Here is a 22,691-nt window from a genome sequence, read left to right as displayed (position 1 = left end):
TCAATATCCTCCCATATAATTTACCAGGAATACTCAACAAACTTATACCTCTGTAATTTGAGCACTCACTCTTATCCCCTTTGCCTTTGTACAATGGCACTATGCATGCATTCCGCCAGTCCTCAGGCACCTCACCATGAGTCATACATACATTAAATAACCTTACCAACCAGTCAACAATACAGTCACCCACTTTTTTAATAAATTCCACTGCAATACCATCCAAACCTGCTGCCTTGCCGGCTTTCATCTTCCGCAAAGCTTTTACTACCTCTTCTCTGTTTACCAAATCATTTTCCCTAACCCTCTCACTTTGCACACCACCTTGACCAAAACACCCTATATCTGCCACTCTATCATCAAACACATTCAACAAACCTTCAAAATACTCACTCCATCTCCTTCTCACATCACCACTACCTGTTATCACCTCCCCATTTGCGCCCTTCACTGAAGTTCCCATTTGCTCCCTTGTCTTACGCACTTTATTTACCTCCTTCCAGAACATCTTTTTATTCTCCCTAAAATTTAATGATACTCTCTCACCCCAACTCTCATTTGCCCTTTTTTTCACCTCTTGCACCTTTCTCTTGACCTCCTGTCTCTTTCTTTTATACATCTCCCACTCAATTGCATTTTTTCCCTGCAAAAATCGTCCAAATGCCTCTCTCTTCTCTTTCACTAATATTCTTACTTCTTCATCCCACCACTCACTACCCTTTCTAATCAACCCACCTCCCACTCTTCTCATGCCACAAGCATCTTTTGCGCAATCCATCACTGATTCCCTAAATACATCCCATTCCTCCCCCACTCCCCTTACTTCCATTGTTCTCACCTTTTTCCATTCTGTACTCAGTCTCTCCTGGTACTTCCTCACACAAGTCTCCTTCCCAAGCTCACTTACTCTCACCACCCTCTTCACCCCAACATTCACTCTTCTTTTCTGAAAACCCATACAAATCTTCACCTTAGCCTCCACAAGATAATGATCAGACATCCCTCCAGTTGCACCTCTCAGCACATTAACATCCAAAAGTCTCTCTTTCGCGCGCCTGTCAATTAACATGTAATCCAATAATGCTCTCTGGCCATCTCTCCTACTTACATAAGTATACTTATGTATATCTCGCTTTTTAAACCAGGTATTCCCAATCATCAGTCCTTTTTCAGCACATAAATCTACAAGCTCTTCACCATTTCCATTTACAACACTGAACACCCCATGTATACCAATCATTCCCTCAACTGCCACATTACTCACCTTTGCATTCAAATCACCCATCACTATAACCTGGTCTCGTGCATCAAAACCACTAACACACTCATTCAGCTGCTCCCAAAACACTTGCCTCTCATGATCTTTCTTCTCATGCCCAGGTGCATATGCACCAATAATCACCCAACTCTCTTTGGTGATATTGCTGATATTATGTAAACCTAGTGTGATCAGTCTGCACATTCAATTGCTAAATAAATTAACTAAGTACCATTGCAGGCAGAAAAGTCAACATTCAATGTTCTTAGAAATGGGGGCTTTATCAAAACATCTGAACCCACAAAAGCCAACTTGCTTTTCTAAATAGGAGTTCATGTGAACCTAAAACACCCTTCTGCCCATTAATGAAGTATTCCAACAAGTTCAATGTGGTCCACTGTGGTTACCAACTCACTTGAGCCAACAGGACCAAGACGAAGATTTGCCAACATAAAGTATCTTTTTCATATCACAAAATGAAAATTGATGCTCAGCAAAAGAATACTACAGGCAGTGATACATAGTTTATACAAACAAGTTCATTAGGTTTCTGAGGCAAAGCTTTCATCAAGATGCTTTCAGTATGCTTGGAATATGAAAAAAGAAATGAGAGAAATCCCCCTGCTTAGGGATAGGCCTTATACCTTTATTTTCCCCAAGAAGATGTGTTGGATATGGTAAAATTCTTTATATGAGTGTTGAACTAGAAAAAGAAAATACATTCTAACCTGATCCTTTCCAAGGACCTTCTCCTGTAGTCTGCGTCTGGGATCCACCCTGGTGAATGATGACTGGATATCAGCACGCTTAGCTGATGTTTTCTGATATTCTCGTTGAATATGATATATGCAGAATTCACAAGATGACTTGTTCACAAAGTACCTGCACTGCGAATTTTGCTTTGTTCTGTAGGAACAACAATATGATGTATGAATAATCAGTAGAATATAAGTAAAATTTTGTTTCTTTACCATTTCATGCCCAAGAAAAATGAAAAAATCAAGTATGAATCTAACTTTGAATCAAGAGGAATCCTAGTATTGTAAGTGGATAATGCAATTCTACTTACAGCTGATGACTCAGAGATGCGTAGAATGTAGAGTTAATCTGGTGACGCATACAGGAAAAGAAAGTTAAAAGCATACATGAGTTGAGAAAGACTCATAAACTTGAAAGGGAGAGGCAGGTGCAATGTAACATTAGTCCGAATGGTGAACAATCAATATGGCAATAAAGAGGGTAATAGAAAAGGTATAATAGAATAAAGTCAATCAAGCTGGGAAGATTGAGTAAATGTAAAATGAGAAATTTGGTGAATTTGAGTTTAAACGTTATTCTTTAACCATATATATATGAGATATATGCAAAAAAATGGATAATACACATATATAATTTTTCAAACTTGTTAACTGTTTCCCCTATTAGTGAGACAATGCCAGGAACAGACAATGGAAGGCCACATTAACTCACACCCATATTCTTGTAGTTATGTGCAATGCACCAAAACCACATCCCCCTATTAATGACCAGGCTTCACAGACCTTTACACTGTTTCTTCCAGCTGCCTCACATGCGCAAACAGCAAATTGCCTCTCTGTACACCACGTAATTTCAATGCACTCTATCCTGTGCATACCTTTCACCCCGCGGCATGTTCAGGCCCCAATCGCTCAAAATCTTTTCCATTCCATTTTTCTGTCTCCAGTTTGGTTTTCCCCTTCTCCTCCTTTCCACTTCTGGCACATATATCCTCATTATTAATCTCTCTGTATGTCCAAACCATTTCAGCAAATCCTCTTCAGCTCTCTCAACCATACTCTTCTTACTACCACACCTCTCTCGAATCCTTGTCTTACTAACATAATTAAACCACCTCATACCATATGTCCTCAAGCATTTCATTTCCAAGACATTCTCCCTTCTCTGCACATCGTCATCAATAGACCATGGCTTATATCCATACAACATCAGTGGGACTATTAAACCTTAAAGCATGGTTCGTTTTCACCCTCCCAAATACTAATCTCTCTTACCACATGTTCCTTCATGTTCCCAGAACCTTGGCCCCTCATCCACTCTATTGCTCATTTCCTTGATTCCATTCACTGCCATGTCCACTCCCAGGTGTCTAAAAATACTTACCTTCCTACAACTTTTCTCCATTGAAACTCTCACCCTAACTAACCTGTCCCTCTACCCTGCTAAACCTAGTGACCTTGCTTTTATTCACATTCATTCTCAACTTCCTACTTTCACACACTCTCTCAAACTCAGTCACCAACTTATGCAGATTCTCACTCAAATGTGCCATCAAGACTGTGTCATTAGGAAACAACAACTGACTCATTACCCAGGCTCCCTTACATCCAACAAACAGCATACTTGCCCCTCTCTCACCACCCCATCAATCAACAAATATAATTGGTATTAGAAAATACATCATGAAAATGTTAAAAAGATACAAGAAGATATTCTTTAAACAAAATATACTTGGATGAAAGCCTATTAATGTGAGTTTTGCAATGCAAGAATAGTGGCAGTTGAAAGGTTGCTTAAAAAATCAACTGTAGCATGGATAGCATAGTATGAGGAGGAGCACCAATGAGTGAAATAGATGGACAAATGCAATAAGTAATCAGGTGATGGCTACAGGTCAAAGGAGGATGCTGAGAGAATACTCCTCATTGTTTATGATACAGTCAAAGAAGGATGCTGAGAGAATACTCCTCATTGTTTATGATACAATGTGGCAGGCAGTAGATGACAGGCAGCCAACGACCAGGGAGGTACATTACCAGTATTACCCACCTGGGTATCAAGAGGGTTAGTGATATCTGCTTATTGAGCCAACAGTTTAGTGGTTGTCAAATTGTACTCCTTTGATCCAGGTAGCTGTCTTTTCTTTCTGCCTCACTAACACATGGACTACTGGCATTCTGTCCACAAGTAAACAGTCTCACCTTGTAATATGTAACATGTGACAACACTTAACTCACATGGCTCATTCATCATAACTCTAGATTTTCCTGCGGAGCACTATGCACTTGCCCTACCTTTTGGTAAAATGGTAGGAGCAGTAGACAGAAGGTGAGAACATTTAGGCAGGAGCAGTAGATAGGTGAGAACATCTAGGCAGGAGCATCAGGCAGAAACATCAGATGGTAGTAGTAGTAGGTAGGAGCATTAGATAGAAGTAGTTATTAGAAACATAAGGTAGGAGCCTCTACAAACACCGTGCTGGACTTGCCCCCTGGCACTGGCCTGTTACGGGTGAGGCACTAAAGGCTAAGAAGCAGCACTGGAGCTCTTTAGTTATGGAGACTATTGCCATGACCACCCCTTTGAGGGAGTTCCAGTTGGAACAGGCATCAGAGATGTAGATATATGTAGATAGTATGAGAAACAAGAATTTTTTAAGGAAGGATGGTGGTACAAATTAAATGGTTTTAGTCTTGCAGAAGAATCATCTTAAATATGCATCACTTCTCTCAATATGGTGACAGGCTATGTAAAATGTCAATCCCAATATCTCTCACACCCAGATTACTGTAATTTGTTCGCTTCCAAAAGACTGTCATAACCTGATCCCATTCCTCCATGTCTTCTATTAGTTTTCTTGCAATTGGGTGAAGTGAATTTCAGTAAAAATGTACTGTACATGGGCAAAGCTAGTTTATCTCACACTTGTTGTAAGATATTGCAACAATGTACAGCAAATGTGCAAAGTTGGTTTATTTACCTCATTGTAAGATATTGCAATCTTGAATATATTAATTTCTCTAAAAACTTAAGCATTTTCCAGAAACATATTTGGGTATAGTGCAAGTCCCTCTGGCAGGTCATTTACATATATAAAGATTAGCAGCAACCCCAAGACTATGCCTGTGGGACATCACTCATTACTCTAACCCATTTTGAAAAGTTACATTTAGAATTCTCTGCTGTGCCAACAGCAAAGGTCATTAGCAACATTTCCACTACAAACGTAGCCACTGAAAAAGTGTCTGTATCTATCTGTATCTGTCTGTATCTCCCCTATCCCTGGGGATAGGGGTGAAAGAATACTTTCCACGCATTCCTCACGTGTCGCAGAAGGTGACTAAAGGGGATGGGAGCGGGGGGCTAGAAACCCTCCCCTACTTGTGTCTTAACTTTCTAAAAGGGAAAACAGAAGGAGTCACGCGGGGAGTGCTCATCCTCCTAGAAGGCTCAGATTGGGGTGTCTAAATGTGTGTGGATGTAACCAAGATGAGAAAAAAGGAGACAGGTAGTATATTTGAGGAAAGGAACCTGGATGTTCTGGCTCTGAGTGAAACGAAGCTCAAGGGTAAAGGGGAAGAGTGGTTTGGGAATGTCCTAGGAGTAAAGTCAGGGGTTGGTGAGAGGACAAGAGCAAGGGAAGGAGTAGCACTACTCCTGAAACAGGAGTGGTGGGAGTTGGTGATAGAGTGTAAGAAAGTAAACTCTAGATTGATATGGGTAAAACTGAAAGTGGATGGAGAGAGATGGATGATTATTGGTGCATATGCACCTGGGCATGAGAAGAAAGATCATGACAGGCAAGCATTTTGGGAGCAGCTGAATGAGTGTGTTAGTAGTTTTGATGCACGAGACCGGGTTATAATGATGGGTGATTTGAATGCAAAGGTGAGTAATGTGGCAGTTTAGGGAATAATTGGTGTACATGGGGTGTTCAATGTTGTAAATGGAAATGGCGAAGAGCTTGTACATTTGTGCGCTGAAAAAGGACTGGTGATTGGGAATACCTGGTTTAAAAAGAGAGATATAAATAAGTATACTTATGTAACTAGGAGAGATGGCCAGAGAGCGTTATTGGATTATGTGTTAATTGACAGGCCCGCGAAAGAGAGACTTTTGGATGTTAATGTACTGAGAGGTGCAACTGGAGGGATGTCTGATCATTATCTTGTGGAGGTGAAGGTGAAGATTCGTAGAGGTTTTCAGAAAAGAAGAGAGAATGGTGGGGTGAAGAGAGTGGTGAGAGCAAGCGAGCTTGGGATGGAGACTTGTGTGAGGAAGTACCAGGAGAGACTGAGTACAGAATGGAAAAAGGTGAGAACAAAGGATGTAAGGGGAGTGGGGGAGGAATGGGATGTATTTAGGGAAGCAGTGATGGCTTGCGCAAAAGATGCTTGTGGCATGAGAAGCATGGGAGGTGGGCAGATTAGAAAGGGTAGTGGGTGGTGGGATGAAGTAAGATTATTAGTGAAAGAGAAGAGAGAGGCATTTGGGCAATTTTTGCAGCGAAATAATGCAAATGAGTGGGAGATGTATAAAAGAAAGAGGCAGGAGGTCAAGAGAAAGATGCAAGAGGTGAAAAAGAGGGCAAATGAGAGTTGGGGTGGGAGAGTATCATTAAATTTTAGGGAGGAAAGTTGTTAGAAGCAGTGAAAAGTTTTTATCGAGGATGTAAGGCATGTGTACGTGTAGGAAGAGAGGAAAGTGATTGGTTCTCAGTGAATGTAAGTTTGCGGCAGGGGTGTGTGATGTCTCCATGGTTGTTTAATTTGTTTATGGATGGGGTTGTTAGGGAGGTAAATGCAAGAGTTTTGGAAAGAGGGGCAAGTATGAAGTCTGTTGGGGATGAGAGAGCTTGGGAAGTGAGTCAGTTGTTGTTCGCTGATGATACAGCACTGGTGGCTGATTCATGTGAGAAACTGCAGAAGCTGGTGACTGAGTTTGGTAAAGTGTGTGGAAGAAGAAAGTTAAGAGTAAATGTGAATAAGAGCAAGGTTATTAGGTACAGTAGGGTTGAGGGTCAAGTCAATTGGGAGGTGAGTTTGAATGGAGAAAAGCTGGAGGAAGTGAAGTGTTTTAGATATCTGGGAGTGGATCTGGCAGCGGATGGAACCATGGAAGCGGAAGTGGATCATAGGGTGGGGGAGGGGGCGAAAATTCTGGGGGCCTTGAAGAATGTGTGGAAGTCGAGAACATTATCTCGGAAAGCAAAAATGGGTATGTTTGAAGGAATAGTGGTTCCAACAATGTTGTATGGTTGCGAGGCGTGGGCTATGGATAGAGTTATGCGCAGGAGGATGGATGTGCTGGAAATGAGATGTTTGAGGACAATGTGTGGTGTGAGGTGGTTTGATCGAGTGAGTAACGTAAGGGTAAGAGAGATGTGTGGAAATAAAAAGAGCGTGGTTGAGAGAGCAGAAGAGGGTGTTTTGAAGTGGTTTGGGCACATGGAGAGAATGAGTGAGGAAAGGTTGACCAAGAGGATATATGTGTCGGAGGTGGAGGGAACGAGGAGAAGAGGGAGACCAAACTGGTGGAAAGATGGAGTGAAAAAGATTTTGTGTGATCGGGGCCTGAACATGCAGGAGGGTGAAAGGAGGGCAAGGAATAGAGTGAATTGGAGCGATGTGGTATACCGGGGTTGACGTGCTGTCAGTGGATTGAATCAAGGCATGTGAAGCGTCTGGGGTAAACCATGGAAAGCTGTGTAGGTGTGTATATTTGCGTGTGTGGACGTATGTATATACATGTGTATGGGGGGGGGTTGGGCCATTTCTTTCGTCTGTTTCCTTGCGCTACCTCACAAACGCGGGAGACAGCGACAAAGTATAATAAATAAATAATAAAAAAGATCTTTTGGAAGGAGGTAAATAAAGTACATAAGACAAGTGAACAAATGGGAACATCGGTGAAGGGGGATAATGGGGAGGTGATAACAAGGAGTGGTGATGTGAGAAGGAGATGGAAGGAGTATTTTGAAGGTTCGTTGAATGTGTTTGATGATAGAGTGGCAGATATAGGGTGTTTTGGACGAGGTGATGTGCGAAGTGAGAGGGTTAGGGAGAATGATTTGGTAAACATAGAAGAGGTAGTAAAAGCTTTGTGGAAGATGAAAGCCGGCAAGGCAGCGGGTTTGGATGGTACTGCAGTGGAATTTATTAAAAAAAGGGTGTGGGCTATAGATAGAATTGTGTGGAGGAGGGTGGATGTGCTGGAAATGAGATGTTTGAGGACAATATGTGGTTTGAGGTGGTTTGATTGAGTAAGTAATGAAAGGGTGGGAGAGATGTGTGGTAATAAAAACAGTGTGGTTGAGAGAGCAGAAGAGGGTGTTTTGAAATGGTTGGTCACATGGAGAGAATGAGTGAGGAAAGATTGACAAAGAGGATACATGTGTCAGAGGTGGAGGGAACGAGAAGTGGGAGACCACATTGGAGGTGGAAAGATGGAGTGAAAAAGATTTTGAGCGATTGGGGCCTGAACATGCAGGAGGGTGAAAGGCGGGCAAGGAATAGAGTGAACTGGATCGATGTGGTATACCAGGGGTCGACGTGCTGTCAATGGATTGAATCAGGGCATGTGAAGCATCTGGGGTAAACCATGGAAAGTTCTGTGGGGCCTGGATGTGGAAAGGGAGCTGTGGTTTCAGGCATTATTACATGATAGCTAGAGACTGAGTGTGACGTGCTGTCAATGGATTGAATCAGGGCATGTGAAACGTCTGGGGTAAACCATGGAAAGTTCTGTGGGGCCTGGATGTGGAAAGGGAGCTGTGGTTTCGGGCATTATTACATGACAGCTAGAGACTGAGTGTGAACGAATGGGGCCTTTGTTGCCTTTTCCTAGCGCTACCTCGCACACATGAGGGGGTAGGGGGAAGTTATTCCATGTGTGGTGAGGTGGTGATGGGAATAAATAAAGGCAGACAGTATGAATTATGTACATGTGTATATATGTATATGTCTGTGTGTGTATATATATGTGTACATTGAGATGTATAGGTATGTATATTTGCATGTGTGGACGTGTACATATGTATATACATGTGTATGTGGGTGGGTTGGGCCATTTCTTTTGTCTCTCTCCTTGCGCTACCTCGCAAACGCAGGAGACAGCGACAAAGCAAAATAATAAAAAAAAATAATAAATATATATATATTTATTTTATTTTTTTTCTTTCTTTTTTTCCTTTTTTTTTATCATTTACAAGCCTCTTGCACAGGACAGTATGAAGGCTTTTTAAGACCCAAGAAAATCAAAGTCCACTTACATATCTCTTCTTTCTAAACTAATTCTTTCTGAACAAATACTCATTTTTCCTTTCTGAACAACCAGTTATTTTTCCTTTCAAAGTGCTCATCCAATTGCTTTCTGATAAATTTGTCTCATACTTTACATACAGAGCTTGTCTATAGACTAGGAAATGTTCCTTACCACCTGCCTTAAAAATTGGCACAACATATACTCTCTCGCAATGCTTTTAAAATGATTTCTCTTTTTCAAGTTCTAAAAATCTTAAATGGTCTGTTTAAAGCTTCAGCACACAAGACAAAATATCATCAAGGCCTTATACAGACCTACTTAAATTTAGCCAAAATAGCTTGATGCTTTCCATGATCCCTTTCTCCTCCTATGCAATTATTTCTGCGCTGGCAGTATCATAACCTTCGCTTGAGTATATTTTGAAACCTTGTCTTTAGTTACTCATGTATTCTTACCCATTTTCAAAAATGCTTCCCTTTCAGTCTTTCAGTCTGACTGTACTTTAGCTAACAACTTGCTTCTCTTGAATTTGTGAAAAATGAGGATTTTCATATGCCTTGTCCACAATTTTCTTTCTAAAATCTTCCTGTTCTTCCTTCCTCATTATACTCTACCAATTTCTTGCTCTATTAATTGTTTCATATGCTAGTTGGCTACTGTACCATCTCTATCATCTCTAAAGTACCTCTACTTTCCTGGCCTCCTAACATCTGTTGAATGATGTTTCTCTCTTCTCTGACCCAACGTCCAAGTATCCCATGGTCATATCTTCCCAGGTTACCGTATTTCTTCTTACTATATTTACAAGGCTTACATGATAACTATTTGTGATTACTATTTGTGTGTTAAGGTGAAGAGTTTAACACTTGTGATACCCTGTCTTACAACCTTGTATAAATAAGTACCATGTCTTGGGTCAAAACGAGTCTCGGATAATGATCTGTAATGTAATACATTCTTAAAATAAAAGCAAACATTTTTAATGAAACTTCATATGACAGCAAGAGAATGGATGTTGACAAATGAAGCCTTTTCTTCATCTGTTCCTGGCACTACTCACTAACACAGGAAACAGTGAACAAGTATGTTCCTAGTTATACCTCACTATTACGGGAAACAGCAAACAAGTATGAAAGAAGAGATAGAAAGATATTCCTTCACCAATATGGTAAGTATATTGATGGCACAAGTTTAAAGTTCTCAAATTCTACATACCTGCCCTTACACCATCCAAGGTCCTTTGAACTTCCCATGATCATGACTTTTTGTTGATCAAATATAGACAAGGTGAGAATATCCTGAGTTTTGTCACCCTGTCTGCAAAAGACAAACTCTACAAAGCAAATGATTTACCAATCATATTAACAACCTAAAGAATCAATATATCATACTCTTTATAAATCATATATACACAATTTACTTCTTATCCAACAGCTAATAATAAGGGCTCTGCAAATACAAACTCATGACTGCATTCTTAAGAATCTTTTTATCACTACCGCTCAAAGACATAATGTATTTCTTAGTCTTTTCATAACCATCCACCTCTGAAAATGATACTCAAATACAATCATCCAAAGCATTCAAATTTTGGCACATTTCCATGAGTCAAAGCCTCATAGGGTGACAATCCTGCAGAAAACAATCTCTATGTTAGTTCATTTGAAACTCTTTGGAAAGTAACTATCTTTTTACTGTAGCACCTGTCACAATTTGAAAGAAAATGTCTTCTACTTGCAACATTAAGAAATAATATTATTCCTAATCTGTCCCCAAAACCCAAACCCAACCAACTGTCACCCACCACACACAGTTTCTCCCCTAGAACTCCATCCGTCACTGCTCTCACAAGTTCTCTCCACAGAGTAGTTCTTCCCTAAGTAACATCAATCAGAACTATTCCATAATTTCCTTATGCTGCAAACATTGCTCACATTACCTACAACATTAGAATTTCTCTTACATTTTTCACTGTACTTCGCATTATAGTAACTTCTTTTTCCATGCACTTACTGTATATTATCATTTTCTCAACCTATTTATCTACATCTCTGATGCCCATTCCCTTCGACAACTCCCATGAAGGGAAAAGGCCACAGCAAAAGTCTCCCCTTATCCCTGTCCTAACATGCTCCCTTTGCATAGATCCATCCATTCTTCCTGACCATTCTCCTCCCTCTAGTACTCTTCCTTTCTATTTCTCCTTGTCACAATTGGTCTTCCTCTGACACCAACCCCTTTAATCTATCATACACTCTCCATGTACACTCCCTATCTTGAATTCTTTCTACAGGAACAAACCATCTCAAAGTAATACATTTCACCCTCTCTACCACTCCACAATCCATTCCTGAAATACCAAATCTCTCATACATCCCCTTCATTTCTTTCTTCATTCCATCAAGACACACCACATGTTTCTCTGAAATAGCTCATTTCCACTGCCTGGATCCTGGACCTGTGTAACACATTCCAAGTCCATGTTTCAGCTGCACAGGTCAGAGCCTTTCTTTACTTCCATGCTGAAACCTCTACCCTTCATTATTCTATTATGAGACCCAATGACTCTTTTTCCCTCCACTACATCTCCCTTATCTCTCCTTTCATCTCACCAAAGTTACCTAAGATAACTCCCACATACTTAAATATTGTCACCTCTTCCAATCTTTCTCCCCCATATCTATAACACAGTTCAGTACTTTCTCTCTCACTCTATAGGATATTGCAAAATCTACACTTTCACCCTGTTTCTTTTCAAAAACTATTACTTCACTTTTAACTGCATTTAGATTCAACTGCCTATGTTTACACACATCATAAAACACACAACCTTCTGCAACTCCTCTTCACCCTCAGCAAAGTATCATCCGTAAACAGGCTTGTCACTAACCACCATACCTCAACACCACATTCCATTTATGCATCCCCTTTCCCCAGTTTTGCCTTCATTTCTCCTATCACTCCATTCATATATGTATTAAAAAGGTATGGTTACACTAAATAGTCCTGCCTCACACCTACATATATGCTGGAACTTTTGCTCAACTCTCCATCCACTTTTACACATGCATTTGCTCCTCTATAGAAGGTTTTCACATCATCCAACAATTATCCCCCAACCTATATATCCTTAACGAATCCCGTAAAGTATCTCACTCAACTCTAAAATGTGCTTTCTCCAGATCCATAAAAACTGCATATAGCTTCTTATCTTTTGCTGGCTACTTTCCCACAGGTATCATTACTGCAGAACACTGTGATCCATACATCCCCTACCTTTCCTAAAACCCCCATGCTCCTCACATATACTGCACTTTTCCTAAAACCCCCATGCTCCTCACACATAACGCACCTTTCCTAAAACCTCCATGCTCCTCACACATACTGCACCTTTCCTAAAAACCCCATGCTCCTCACACATAACACACCTTTCCTAAAACCCCCATGCTCCTTACACATAACGCACCTTTCCTAAAGCCTCCATGCTCCTCACACCTACTGCACCTTTCCTAAAACCCCCATGCTCCTCACACATACTGCACCTTGCCTAAAAAACCCCATGCTCTTCACACATACTGAACCTTTCCTAAAAACCCCATGCTCCCCACACATGCTGCACCTTTCCTAACACTGCAATGCTCCTTACACATACTGCACCTTTCCTAAAACACCTATGCTCCTCACACATACTGCATTCAATCACTTCCATCACTCTATCAATTAACTCCCTTGCATACACTTCTGGTATACTTAACTGACTAATTCCCCATAAAAGGCGATGCTTATCATTTGGAAGTGGAACTAAGACATGTCAATCCATGTTTGTTTGAATAAGAAGTATAGCATCAGTTCATATGATCTCATTCATGAACTTACAGTTGCAGATAGTAAGATAAAGTTATGACAACTCATCACAGCTATTTTGCAAATAACTTCTACATGCTTTCCCTGTGGTAAGGAAGAAAGAATTCTACCTCCATGTTCTGCATGTCATACAAGACAATTATGAAGGGCAAGAGCAGGGGGCTGAAAACCCTTTTCTCGTATTTCAGTTTCTAAATGACAGAATAGATGAAGGAGACAAGCACGGAGTGCTTATCCTCCATGGAGGCTCAGGCTGGAGTGTCTAATATATGTATAAGGATGTAATGAAGATGAGAAGAAAGGAGAGATAGGTAGAATGTTTGCGGAAAAGAATCTGGATGTTTTGACTGAGTGAAATAAAGCTCAAAGGAAATGGGGAAGAATGGTTTGGGAATAACTTAGGGATAAATGCAGAGATTGTTGTGAGGGCAAAAGCTAAGGAAGGGATAGCACTAACGCTGAAGCATGAGTTGTGGAAATGTGTGAAAGTGTAGAGAAGTGAGATCCAGACATGTGGGTAAAATAAAAGTGGTTTGTAAGAGATTAGTCCTTATGCACCTTGCCATAAAGATGAGAGGCAAGTGCTTTGGAAGCAGCTGAGAGAGTGTCAGCAATTTTGATGCAAGAGACTGGGTATAAGGTATTAGTGAAGGGTGATATAAATGCAAGAGTGAGTAATACCTGGGGTATTTAGAGAGGTGAATAGGAATGATGAACAGCTTGTAGAGTTGTGTGCTGAAAAGGACTGGTAAATGGGAATGTCTGGTTTAAAAAGAGGGACATACATAAATAAACATCGGTGAGTAAGAAAGATGATAGGAGGGCATTTATGGATTACATACTATTATCGTTGTCAGATAGGGGCAGCAAGGGTGAAGAAATGTATGGATTTTTGCAAAAATGGAAACGGCAGGAGTGAAAGGAAAGTAGTGACTCTCTTGGGTCGCGCCGGATTATCGCTCGCTCTTATAAAGCTCAAAAAGCCGAGTAATTCGAGTGATTGCATACCCCAAGCCCTAGCTCCGTTGGTTGGTTATCCAGTACATTCCAACCAACAGCTGAGAGTCGGAGGTTGTCCAGCTACGTTTACTGGTATAGCAGGGCAACTACTAAAGGGTAATCCCATGGGCTGAAGCACAGCGGCAGAGGCGATCGTCTGACTGCAGTCCTCTGCTTCCTTCGGGCAGCAGCACTGTGCGACCAAAACCGAAGCGTCTACCTTTGTCACGGGTTTTCGCTTGGTTGACACCCGTCACGCTTAACCCATTCTTAGTTAAATAGCGTACCAGCCTCTGTTGGTATGTCGGGTGCCAGCAATAACCACGTGGGAACAGTCGACGACCGTTCACCCACTTGCCCACATTGTGGGAAGACCTTCGCCAGCTTTCAGGGCCGTAGGGTCCATGAGAGGCAGGCGCATGCCGGCTCCTTTCATCAGGAGCTGGCAACGAGACACGTTCTGTCCAAGGCTCGATGGTCTGATGATGAGGTTGAGCTCCTCGCCAGGGCTAAGGCCGGGATGGCAGCTGGTCCCTCACTAGTTGCCGGGCAGGGCCTGAACCAGCGGTTGCGGGAGATTGTCCCTTCTAGGACGGTCGAAGCGATCAAAGGGCTCCGACACAAAGTGTCATATAAGTCCAGGGTTCAGGAACTGACCTTGAACTTAAACCTGATCCAGGAAACTGGTGAAGGTGAGGTGCTGGATGGCTCGCCGATTAGGCGGCGTGTCCCCGCCATAACGAGAAGTAACATGCGGGATGACACAGAGGGGGAAGCACCACGTACAGGGATGTACGCGTGTGCGGAACCCGGCGGTGAGATGACCATTCCTCCCGCGGTTTTATCCGTCCCAGCCACTCCGCGGATCCCCCAACCCCAACAAATGATTACTTCCTTTATGGCGGAGACTGTTGCCTACTTCGACTTGTTACTACTCGACCCCACAAGGACATCGTGGGGCGAGGACGTCCTAAATGTTGCCCTGGACCATTTGCGTCAGGGTGACAGCCTCACCGCCGCCAGGGCCGCTGCAAAACACGCATCGAAGATGCTAAGTTCTTGCAGCCCGCCCCAAGACCGCCCGGATCGTGGTGAAGGTGGTTCAAGGCAGTCAGCGAACCAGGGCTGTGCACGCCAAGCGGAGGAGACACCTTTGCGCGGGAATCGGCTTAGAAGGGAGCAATACCGCAAAACACAGACTCTATCGAGAAAATAGGTCTTTGGCTGCTGGACAGATCCTCAAAGGTGATTGGGAGGTACCGCCAACTTCGGTTGGGCCGGACCGCCTCATTCCTTTCTGGGGGGCTCTCTTCTCTTGACCATCTGAGCCGGACGAACGTGTCATTACTGACTACGACCAATATAGTGAACAAATGGCAAGAGTTATAACCATAGACCAGGTTGCACATCACCTTAAGGTGACTCAAACATCTGCCCCTGGACCTGATGGAATGACGACGCGGTTACTGAAGTCCATTCCTCCGAGGGTACTGGCTAAGATGTTCAACCTTTGGCTTGCTACGTCTGCACTGCCAGAGCCATTCAAGGCGAATAGAACGTTGCTGATACCAAAGGTCCCTAACCCTACCGAGCCCAAGGACTACCGCCCAATTACAATCTCATGCGCGGTAGTCCGACTGCTCCATAATATACTAAGCAGCTGCATCTCTAGCCTAATCAAGATCGACGAGGCTCAAAAGGCATTTGTCCCAGTCGACGGATGCCTTGAGAACTTGACAATCTTAGATGTGATCGTTGGTCGTGCGCGAGCACACGCCCACGGTGTGCACCTGGCATTCGTAGACATGGCAAAAGCGTTCGATAGTGTTAACCATAGCACTATCGAACGTGCCATGTCGCGGAAGGGCATTCCTGCCTTAGTCAGGTCATATATTATGTCGACGTACGACCGAGCCTTCACTTAAATCGAAGGCAGCGAAGAGATGTCGGAGAAAATTTATATGACTCGTGGGGTCAAGCAGGGCGACCCATTATCGCCGATGCTCTTCAACCTGGTGATTGACGAGGGAATCACTAGGGTGAAGGAGACCGGCGTAGGGGCAAAGTTAGGTGACAAGACCGTATCAGCATTGGCTTTCGCTGATGATTTGGTTCTGGTAGCGCAGACGCCCACTGGCTTGCAAAAGGCAATGGACGTCATGGCTGAGACCCTCGCGGGGGGGTGGGCTTCAAGCGAACCCAGGGAAATGTCGTACCCTCAGCATGGAGGTTGATGGCAAGTGAAAGACTTGGTACGTCAATAAAAATAGGACGTATCAAGTCTTGGGCTGCACCGTCGGCTCCATGAGTGCTGAGGACGAATATAAGTACCTCGGAATTCTCGTCGGGGCCGGGGGTCGCCGAAAGTCTTATGGGGCCTTGCTAGAAGAGGGGCTAAGAAACATCACCAGAGCCCCTCTAAAACCCCAACAACGAATTGCGCTGCTGCTAGAACATCTGATCCCCAAGCTCATGCATCGACTTGTGTTGGGGGAAGTATATAAGACACAGTTAGCACGCATGGACAGGCAGGTGCGAGTGGCGGTTCGCCGCTGGCTTCGCCTAGCCCATGACGTGCCCTGCGTATTCTTCCACTCGACATCTGGAGATGGTGGGCTGGGCATACCAGACTTTGTCTCAACCGTCCGGCTAAACAAACAAGCGCGGTTTGAGAAACTTCTCACCTCGTCTGACCCAGGAATTCAGGCAGCTGTTCGGGAGCCTGCAGTCTTGAGCAAACTGCAGCGCTGGTCCGGACCCGCATGCATTGCCGGTCGACAGGCGGGAAGTAAGACCGAACGTCAGCACGTATGGCGTGCCAATCTAATCAGCACTGTTGACGGTGCGGCTCTCGCTCCATCTACCACCATGCCTCAAGTGAGTAGATGGGTGAACAGCAGGAACCGTTTCCTGTCTGGTGCCGATTACGTGAAGGCCGTTCAAGTGCGGATAGGCGCCTTGCCCACCCCTGCCAGGGCGTCCAGAGGTCGGCCCAAAATAAACGGCCTCTGCGACACCTGTCAGAAACCGGCTACATTGGGACACATCGCTCAGATGTGCCCGCGTACACATGGGGGTCGGGTCAAGAGACACGACAATATCTGTGCATTTTTGGCTGGGCGTCTGAGGCAAAGGGGTTTTCAGGTGTCCTGCGAGCCCCGCATTCCGATTGTGGGGTCCTTTAGAAAGCTGGACATCGTAGCTTCTAAAGGCACGGAGACCTATATTATAGACACCCAGGTTTCCGGTGTTCACTTCCCGCTTTCGGCTGCACAATCTTACAAGTGCAGCTACTATGGTACCCTGGAAGTCTTGCAAGGCGTACGGGAATACACAGGTAAAGACACCATGCATGTTACCTCAGCTACTCTGAGTTGGCGAGGTGCATGGTGTCAAGAAAGCGTGAGTGCTCTCAGGGGGTTAGGGCTGACGTAACGGGACCTAGAGGTGTGCAGTGTCAAAGCCCTAACCTGGACGCATTCCCTTCACAGGATGTGGTCCAAGAGCACAGGTTAGTAGTCAGAGCCTGCCTCAAACATCTGGTGTCGGCCCACCGGGCAGGTGCAAGGTCATCTCCCCCTTGTCGGTTTGGGGTGTGCGGGATTAGGCTGTTCTCCCGTGGCCCCCACAGGCAGGTACCAGTTCCTGAGGGCGGGTTGTCGGGCGGGATGGTGGACACCTAGGCAGGGTTGCCCATTGCTCCCGTGCGACGGCCGCACCGGAAGGTGAGCGGTGCTGGAAGGTCGCTGTGCTGAAGTCGGCAACCTAAGTCGAACGGGCCCAACAGAGTCCGAAACATCCTCTAACTGCAACCTCAAACTTATCTTGAACTTTGCTATCAGCATTCTGATCTACAATCTTCCTCTTATAGTATCCATACAGTTTTCTTATTAACAACTTCTTTCACTTTCAATATGTAGTGTTAGCCGACGATTTAAGACCTTTGCACAGTAGTTAGATCTTCCCCATCGCACCACTACTAATTGGCAAGTTTGGAAAAAAAAAAAAAATAAGCGAGCTTGAAAAAGAGATGTGTCTAAAGAAATTTCAGGTGAGAATGGATGCAGAATGGCAAAAGGTGAGTGAGAGTAAACAAAGCTAGGGGGTGGATGAATGGGATATATTCAACTAAGCAGTGCTTGCATGTGCAAGAGAATTGTGTGGCATGCTCAAGGTGGGCAGACGAGAAAGGCTAGTGTGAAGGGATGACAAAGTAAAGTTGCAAGTGTAGGAGAAAAGAGAGAAGAATGGGTGGTACTTACAGGGTAGGAGTGCAAGTGACTGAGAGATATACAAAAGAAAGGCAGGAGGTCAAGAGGGAGGTGCATAGTGTGAGTAAGAATTAGTAAACTTTAGAGAAAATATGTTCTGGATGGAGGTTAGTAGAGTTAGAAAAACATGAACAAATGGGAACATCAATGAAGGAGGCAAATGGGGAAGTGGTAACAGGTAGCGAAGAGATGAAAAGGAGACAGAATAAATATTCTGAAGTTTTGTTGAATGTGTCTGAGGATACAAGGTGGAAGCTGTAGGTTGTTTAGGTCAGGGAGGTAATATGAAGTGAGGGAGTCATGGAAAGTGATCCAGTGAAGAGAGACGAGTTGGTGAAAGCCTTGTGTTAGGTGAAATGTGGCAAGGCAGCTGGAGTGGATGGAATTGCAGTTGAATTACTTAAGAATAGGGTTGACAGTGTTTTTTACTGATCAGTTCAGATTTTCAATAAATGTGTGGATCATGGTGAGGTGCCTGAGGATCCACAGAATGCATGTATAGTCCTACTATATAAAGGCAAAGGGAACAAAGTGAAAGCTCAAACTACAAAGTATAAGCTTGCTGAGTATACCTAGTAGGTTGTATGGGAAAGTGGTGATTGAATAGGTGAAGGCATTCACAGAGTATAAGAATGGGAAGGAACAATGAGTTTCAGGAATGATAAAGGATGTGTGGATCAGGTGGCATTTATGGATTTGGAGAAAGCACTTGATGAGGTTGATAGAGATACCTTGTGGAAGGTCTTGCAAATATATGGTGTGAATGGAAAGCTATCAAAGCTGTGAGTTATCATCAAGACTGTAGGTCATGTGTGCAAGTAGGAGGAGAGGAGGGTGAGTGGTTCCAGGTAAAGGTGGATCTGCAACAAGGGTGTGAAGTCACAATAGCTGTTTAAATAATATATGGATGGGGTAACGAAGAAGGTAATTACAAGGATCTTGGAGACAGGGGCAAGCATGCAGTCTGGAGGGGGTGAGGGGAGGCCTGGAAAATGAGTCAGTTGTTGCTTGTTGATGACCCAGCACTGGTGGCAGACTTGAGTAAGAAACTGCACAAGTTGGCATCTGAGTTTGGGAGTGTGTGTGAAAGAAGGAAGTTGAAGGGAAATGTGAACAAAAGCAAAGTTATAAGATTTATCAAGGCAGAGGTGCTGATTTGTTGTGGTGTGAGTTTCAATGGAGAAAATTCGGAGGAGGTGGAGTGTTTTAGAGTGGACAAGGCATTGAATGGAACCATGGTAGCAAAAGTAAGTCACAAGGTGGGTGAGGGGACAAAGGTTCTGAGAACAGTGAGGAATGAGTGGAAAGAGAGAACGTTTTCTGGAAGGGCAGAAATGGGTATTTCTAAAGGTATAGTAGTCCCACAATGTGAGGCATGGGCTGCAAGTGAGAATGTGCAGAGAAGAGTGCATGTGTTAAAATGAAATGTTTGAGGACAATGTGGTGTGATATGGATTGATCAAATAAGAATGACAGTGTGAGACAGAGGTTTGATAATAAGAAGACTGTAGTTGAAAGAGCTAAAGAAAGTGAACTGAAATGGTTTGGAGATATGTAGAAAATGAGAAGCTGACAAATAGGATATAGTATATGTGTCAAAAGTGGAGGGGAAAAGGGAAAGGGGAGACCAAACTGGAGACGAAGAATGAATGAAAAATATTTTGAGCGATCAGAACCTTAACATGCAGGTGGGTGAAAGGCATGCAAGAGATAGTGTAAATTGGAGCAATATGCTGTCAATAGACTGATTAAGGGCACATGAAGCAGCCAGGGGAAACAAGAGGAAGGTCTGTGGGGACTGGTTGTAGAAAGGGGACAGTGGTTTTGGTACATAACACATAACGTGAAAATAGATGCAAGTGAATGAGGCCTTTTCTTTGTCTGTTTTTGGCGCTAATGTGTGAAAAGGTGAATAAGCATGAAAAAGAAAGACAAATGCACTACAGAAAACCATTTTCTCAGGTGTTTTCAATTTCCCACATGAGACGAACAAATGACTGAGCCTTAGAGGAAAAAATCTTCACTTGGCTCTTTCTTCAGTTCCTTCTACTATAGAGTAATAAAGGAGGGAAGGATTTCCATCTCCCTGCTCTTTCCCCTCATAGTTGCCTTATATCATAAGCAAGAGATATGTGTGCAGTATTCTTTCTTGCCTATCCTCAATCATCATACATAATATACACACTGCCTTTTCAAGTTTATTGATATTATTAATGAGAAATAAAAGGCTTAAATATATAAAAAAAATTAATACATCTAGTGGGAGAATTTCTAACGTTATAAACAGATAATACACTCAAAGGAAAGAAAAATCAGGATGAATTGTCATTTTAGTCATGGCTGTGTTGCAGCAGATTTCATCACAAAGATTGTAATGATAAAAAACAATGACACGTTCTTTACCTGTCCTTCATGATCTGTGGGTTGAGAATACCCACAACAGTACCCACACTGCTCTTCCACAGAGCCTTGTGAGCTCCTGAGAAGAGGAAGAGAGAGATAGTTTTGGTACAATCTGTCAAGTCACTCAGCTTCCATATAGAGTACTGGGAACCCTGGAAAATATATGAAAATGACAAAACATCTATGCTTCCAGTCACTTCAATGCAACACTGGAAAGGGCAAGTTAGGAAAAGATCCATTTATACTACGAATGATCTTTCCTAAAATTAAAAATCACAGCCAAAGCAAAATCTCTACCATGCACTTTTATTCTTGCTTATATCCAAGAATACATACGTTAATGACCTAACAGCAATCCTTTATAAATGCACAAGCAAGTTCTGCAAATTTCTAATGGCTAACATAACAGTGATGCAGACAGTGACTGAAAGCATAACAAAGAATAAGTACCGGAAAAAATAACATGATACTTTTTTGTTTTCCTGGATAGGGCAAGCTGATAGTATTTGTTCCAGCATGTTTTGTCTAAATATCATTTTTAGACCTCAATTGCATGTTTACTAAAAGTGGAGGAGTGCAAAACTAAGAACTTGCCACAAATTAATGGCAAACATTTGATCATTAAACTACTACGGAACACAATTTGGAAGGCAGTGAACACTAATTCTTAAACTACAAACTAATACTAAACATGATTAGGAAGGTACATAACAATCCAAATACATTATGTCTGTAAGCCATATCTTTGCTTGCATGTGTAACAACTTCCATACCGTGCTCAGACTCTAGCAGATATGAATCATTTCAATACTTTTATGAAAAGGGCACACGAAGGGCATATGAGGCTGCCATGATAAACTAAGAAATGATCCACAGAACTTGGCTGTAGATGGGATGCTTTGGTTTTGGTACATAATAAAAGACAGCTAACAAGAGTATGTGCAAATGAGGTCAATGTTTGTTTCTGATGGTACATACCTTGCTACAGTGAAGGAGGCAATCAGGTATAAAATCAAGATAATATTCACTCCTGTATAATCTATACAGTAATGATTAGCATTAAGTGGTGTTCCATACATGAAAATTATGGAAATGCTATATACATACGACATCCAAAATTCATCCATAACACCTAACTTGGGTGAAGATGATGCACACCAAATGAAACTTGAAATTTACAGATCAATGAGAAAGGCATTACCCCAGTTCACAGTTGACTATTAGCTTGTTGGATGTAATACAGTATATGAAGTGAAAAATTAAGGAGTGCCTATACAGGTAAAAGATCTCCCATCAGAATATCCATGGCACAAAAGCATCCAAATTTCAAATTCCTGCACGAAGAAAATTCCTGCCAAAAAGGCTGATGAATTTTCCCTTTTCTTCCCCTGTAATGTCATTCAACCCCTAGCAATTCAACATCTATTTAATTGGCAATCTCTATCTTACTTTACATTATACTTGATGGAAGGAGACTAGGCTGAATTTTAGGTGAATTTGGGGAAGAGCAGTGTGGTTTCAGAAGTGGTAGAGGATGTGTGGATCAGGTGTTTGCTTTGAAGAATGTATGTGAGAAATACTTAGAAAAGCAAATGGATTTGTATGTAGCATTTATGGATCTGGAGAAGGCATATGATAGAGTTGATAGAGATGCTCTGTGGAAGGTATTAAGAATATATGGTGTGGGAGGCAAGTTGTTAGAAGCAGTGAAAAGTTTTTATCGAGGATGTAAGGCATGTGTACGTGTAGGAAGAGAGGAAAGTGATTGGTTCTCAGTGAATGTAGGTTTGCGGCAGGGGTGTGTGATGTCTCCATGGTTGTTTAATTTGTTTATGGATGGGGTTGTTAGGGAGGTGAATGCAAGAGTTTTGGAA

General features: G+C 42.7%; 1 protein-coding gene across 1 annotated transcript in view; it reads right to left on the bottom strand.

The window, feature by feature from the left end:
* Positions 1 to 22,691, bottom strand: part of Mcm10 (minichromosome maintenance 10 homolog) — a 95,890-nt gene that overhangs the window by 48,673 nt on the left and 24,526 nt on the right. The window contains exons 4-6 of the mRNA XM_071687941.1: positions 20,818 to 20,969; positions 10,496 to 10,597; positions 1,987 to 2,164 (exon numbers count right to left, since the gene is read on the bottom strand). Of these exons, the coding sequence (XP_071544042.1) occupies positions 1,987 to 2,164; positions 10,496 to 10,597; positions 20,818 to 20,969 (432 nt within the window). The remainder of the gene's footprint in view (positions 1 to 1,986; positions 2,165 to 10,495; positions 10,598 to 20,817; positions 20,970 to 22,691) is intronic.

The sequence above is a fragment of the Panulirus ornatus genome, chromosome 44 (genome assembly GCF_036320965.1).
Source record: "Panulirus ornatus isolate Po-2019 chromosome 44, ASM3632096v1, whole genome shotgun sequence".
In the NCBI taxonomy this organism is placed as follows: domain Eukaryota; kingdom Metazoa; phylum Arthropoda; class Malacostraca; order Decapoda; family Palinuridae; genus Panulirus; species Panulirus ornatus.
Note: the sequence above shows the minus strand (reverse complement) of the source record. Positions and strands in the feature narration are given on the sequence as shown.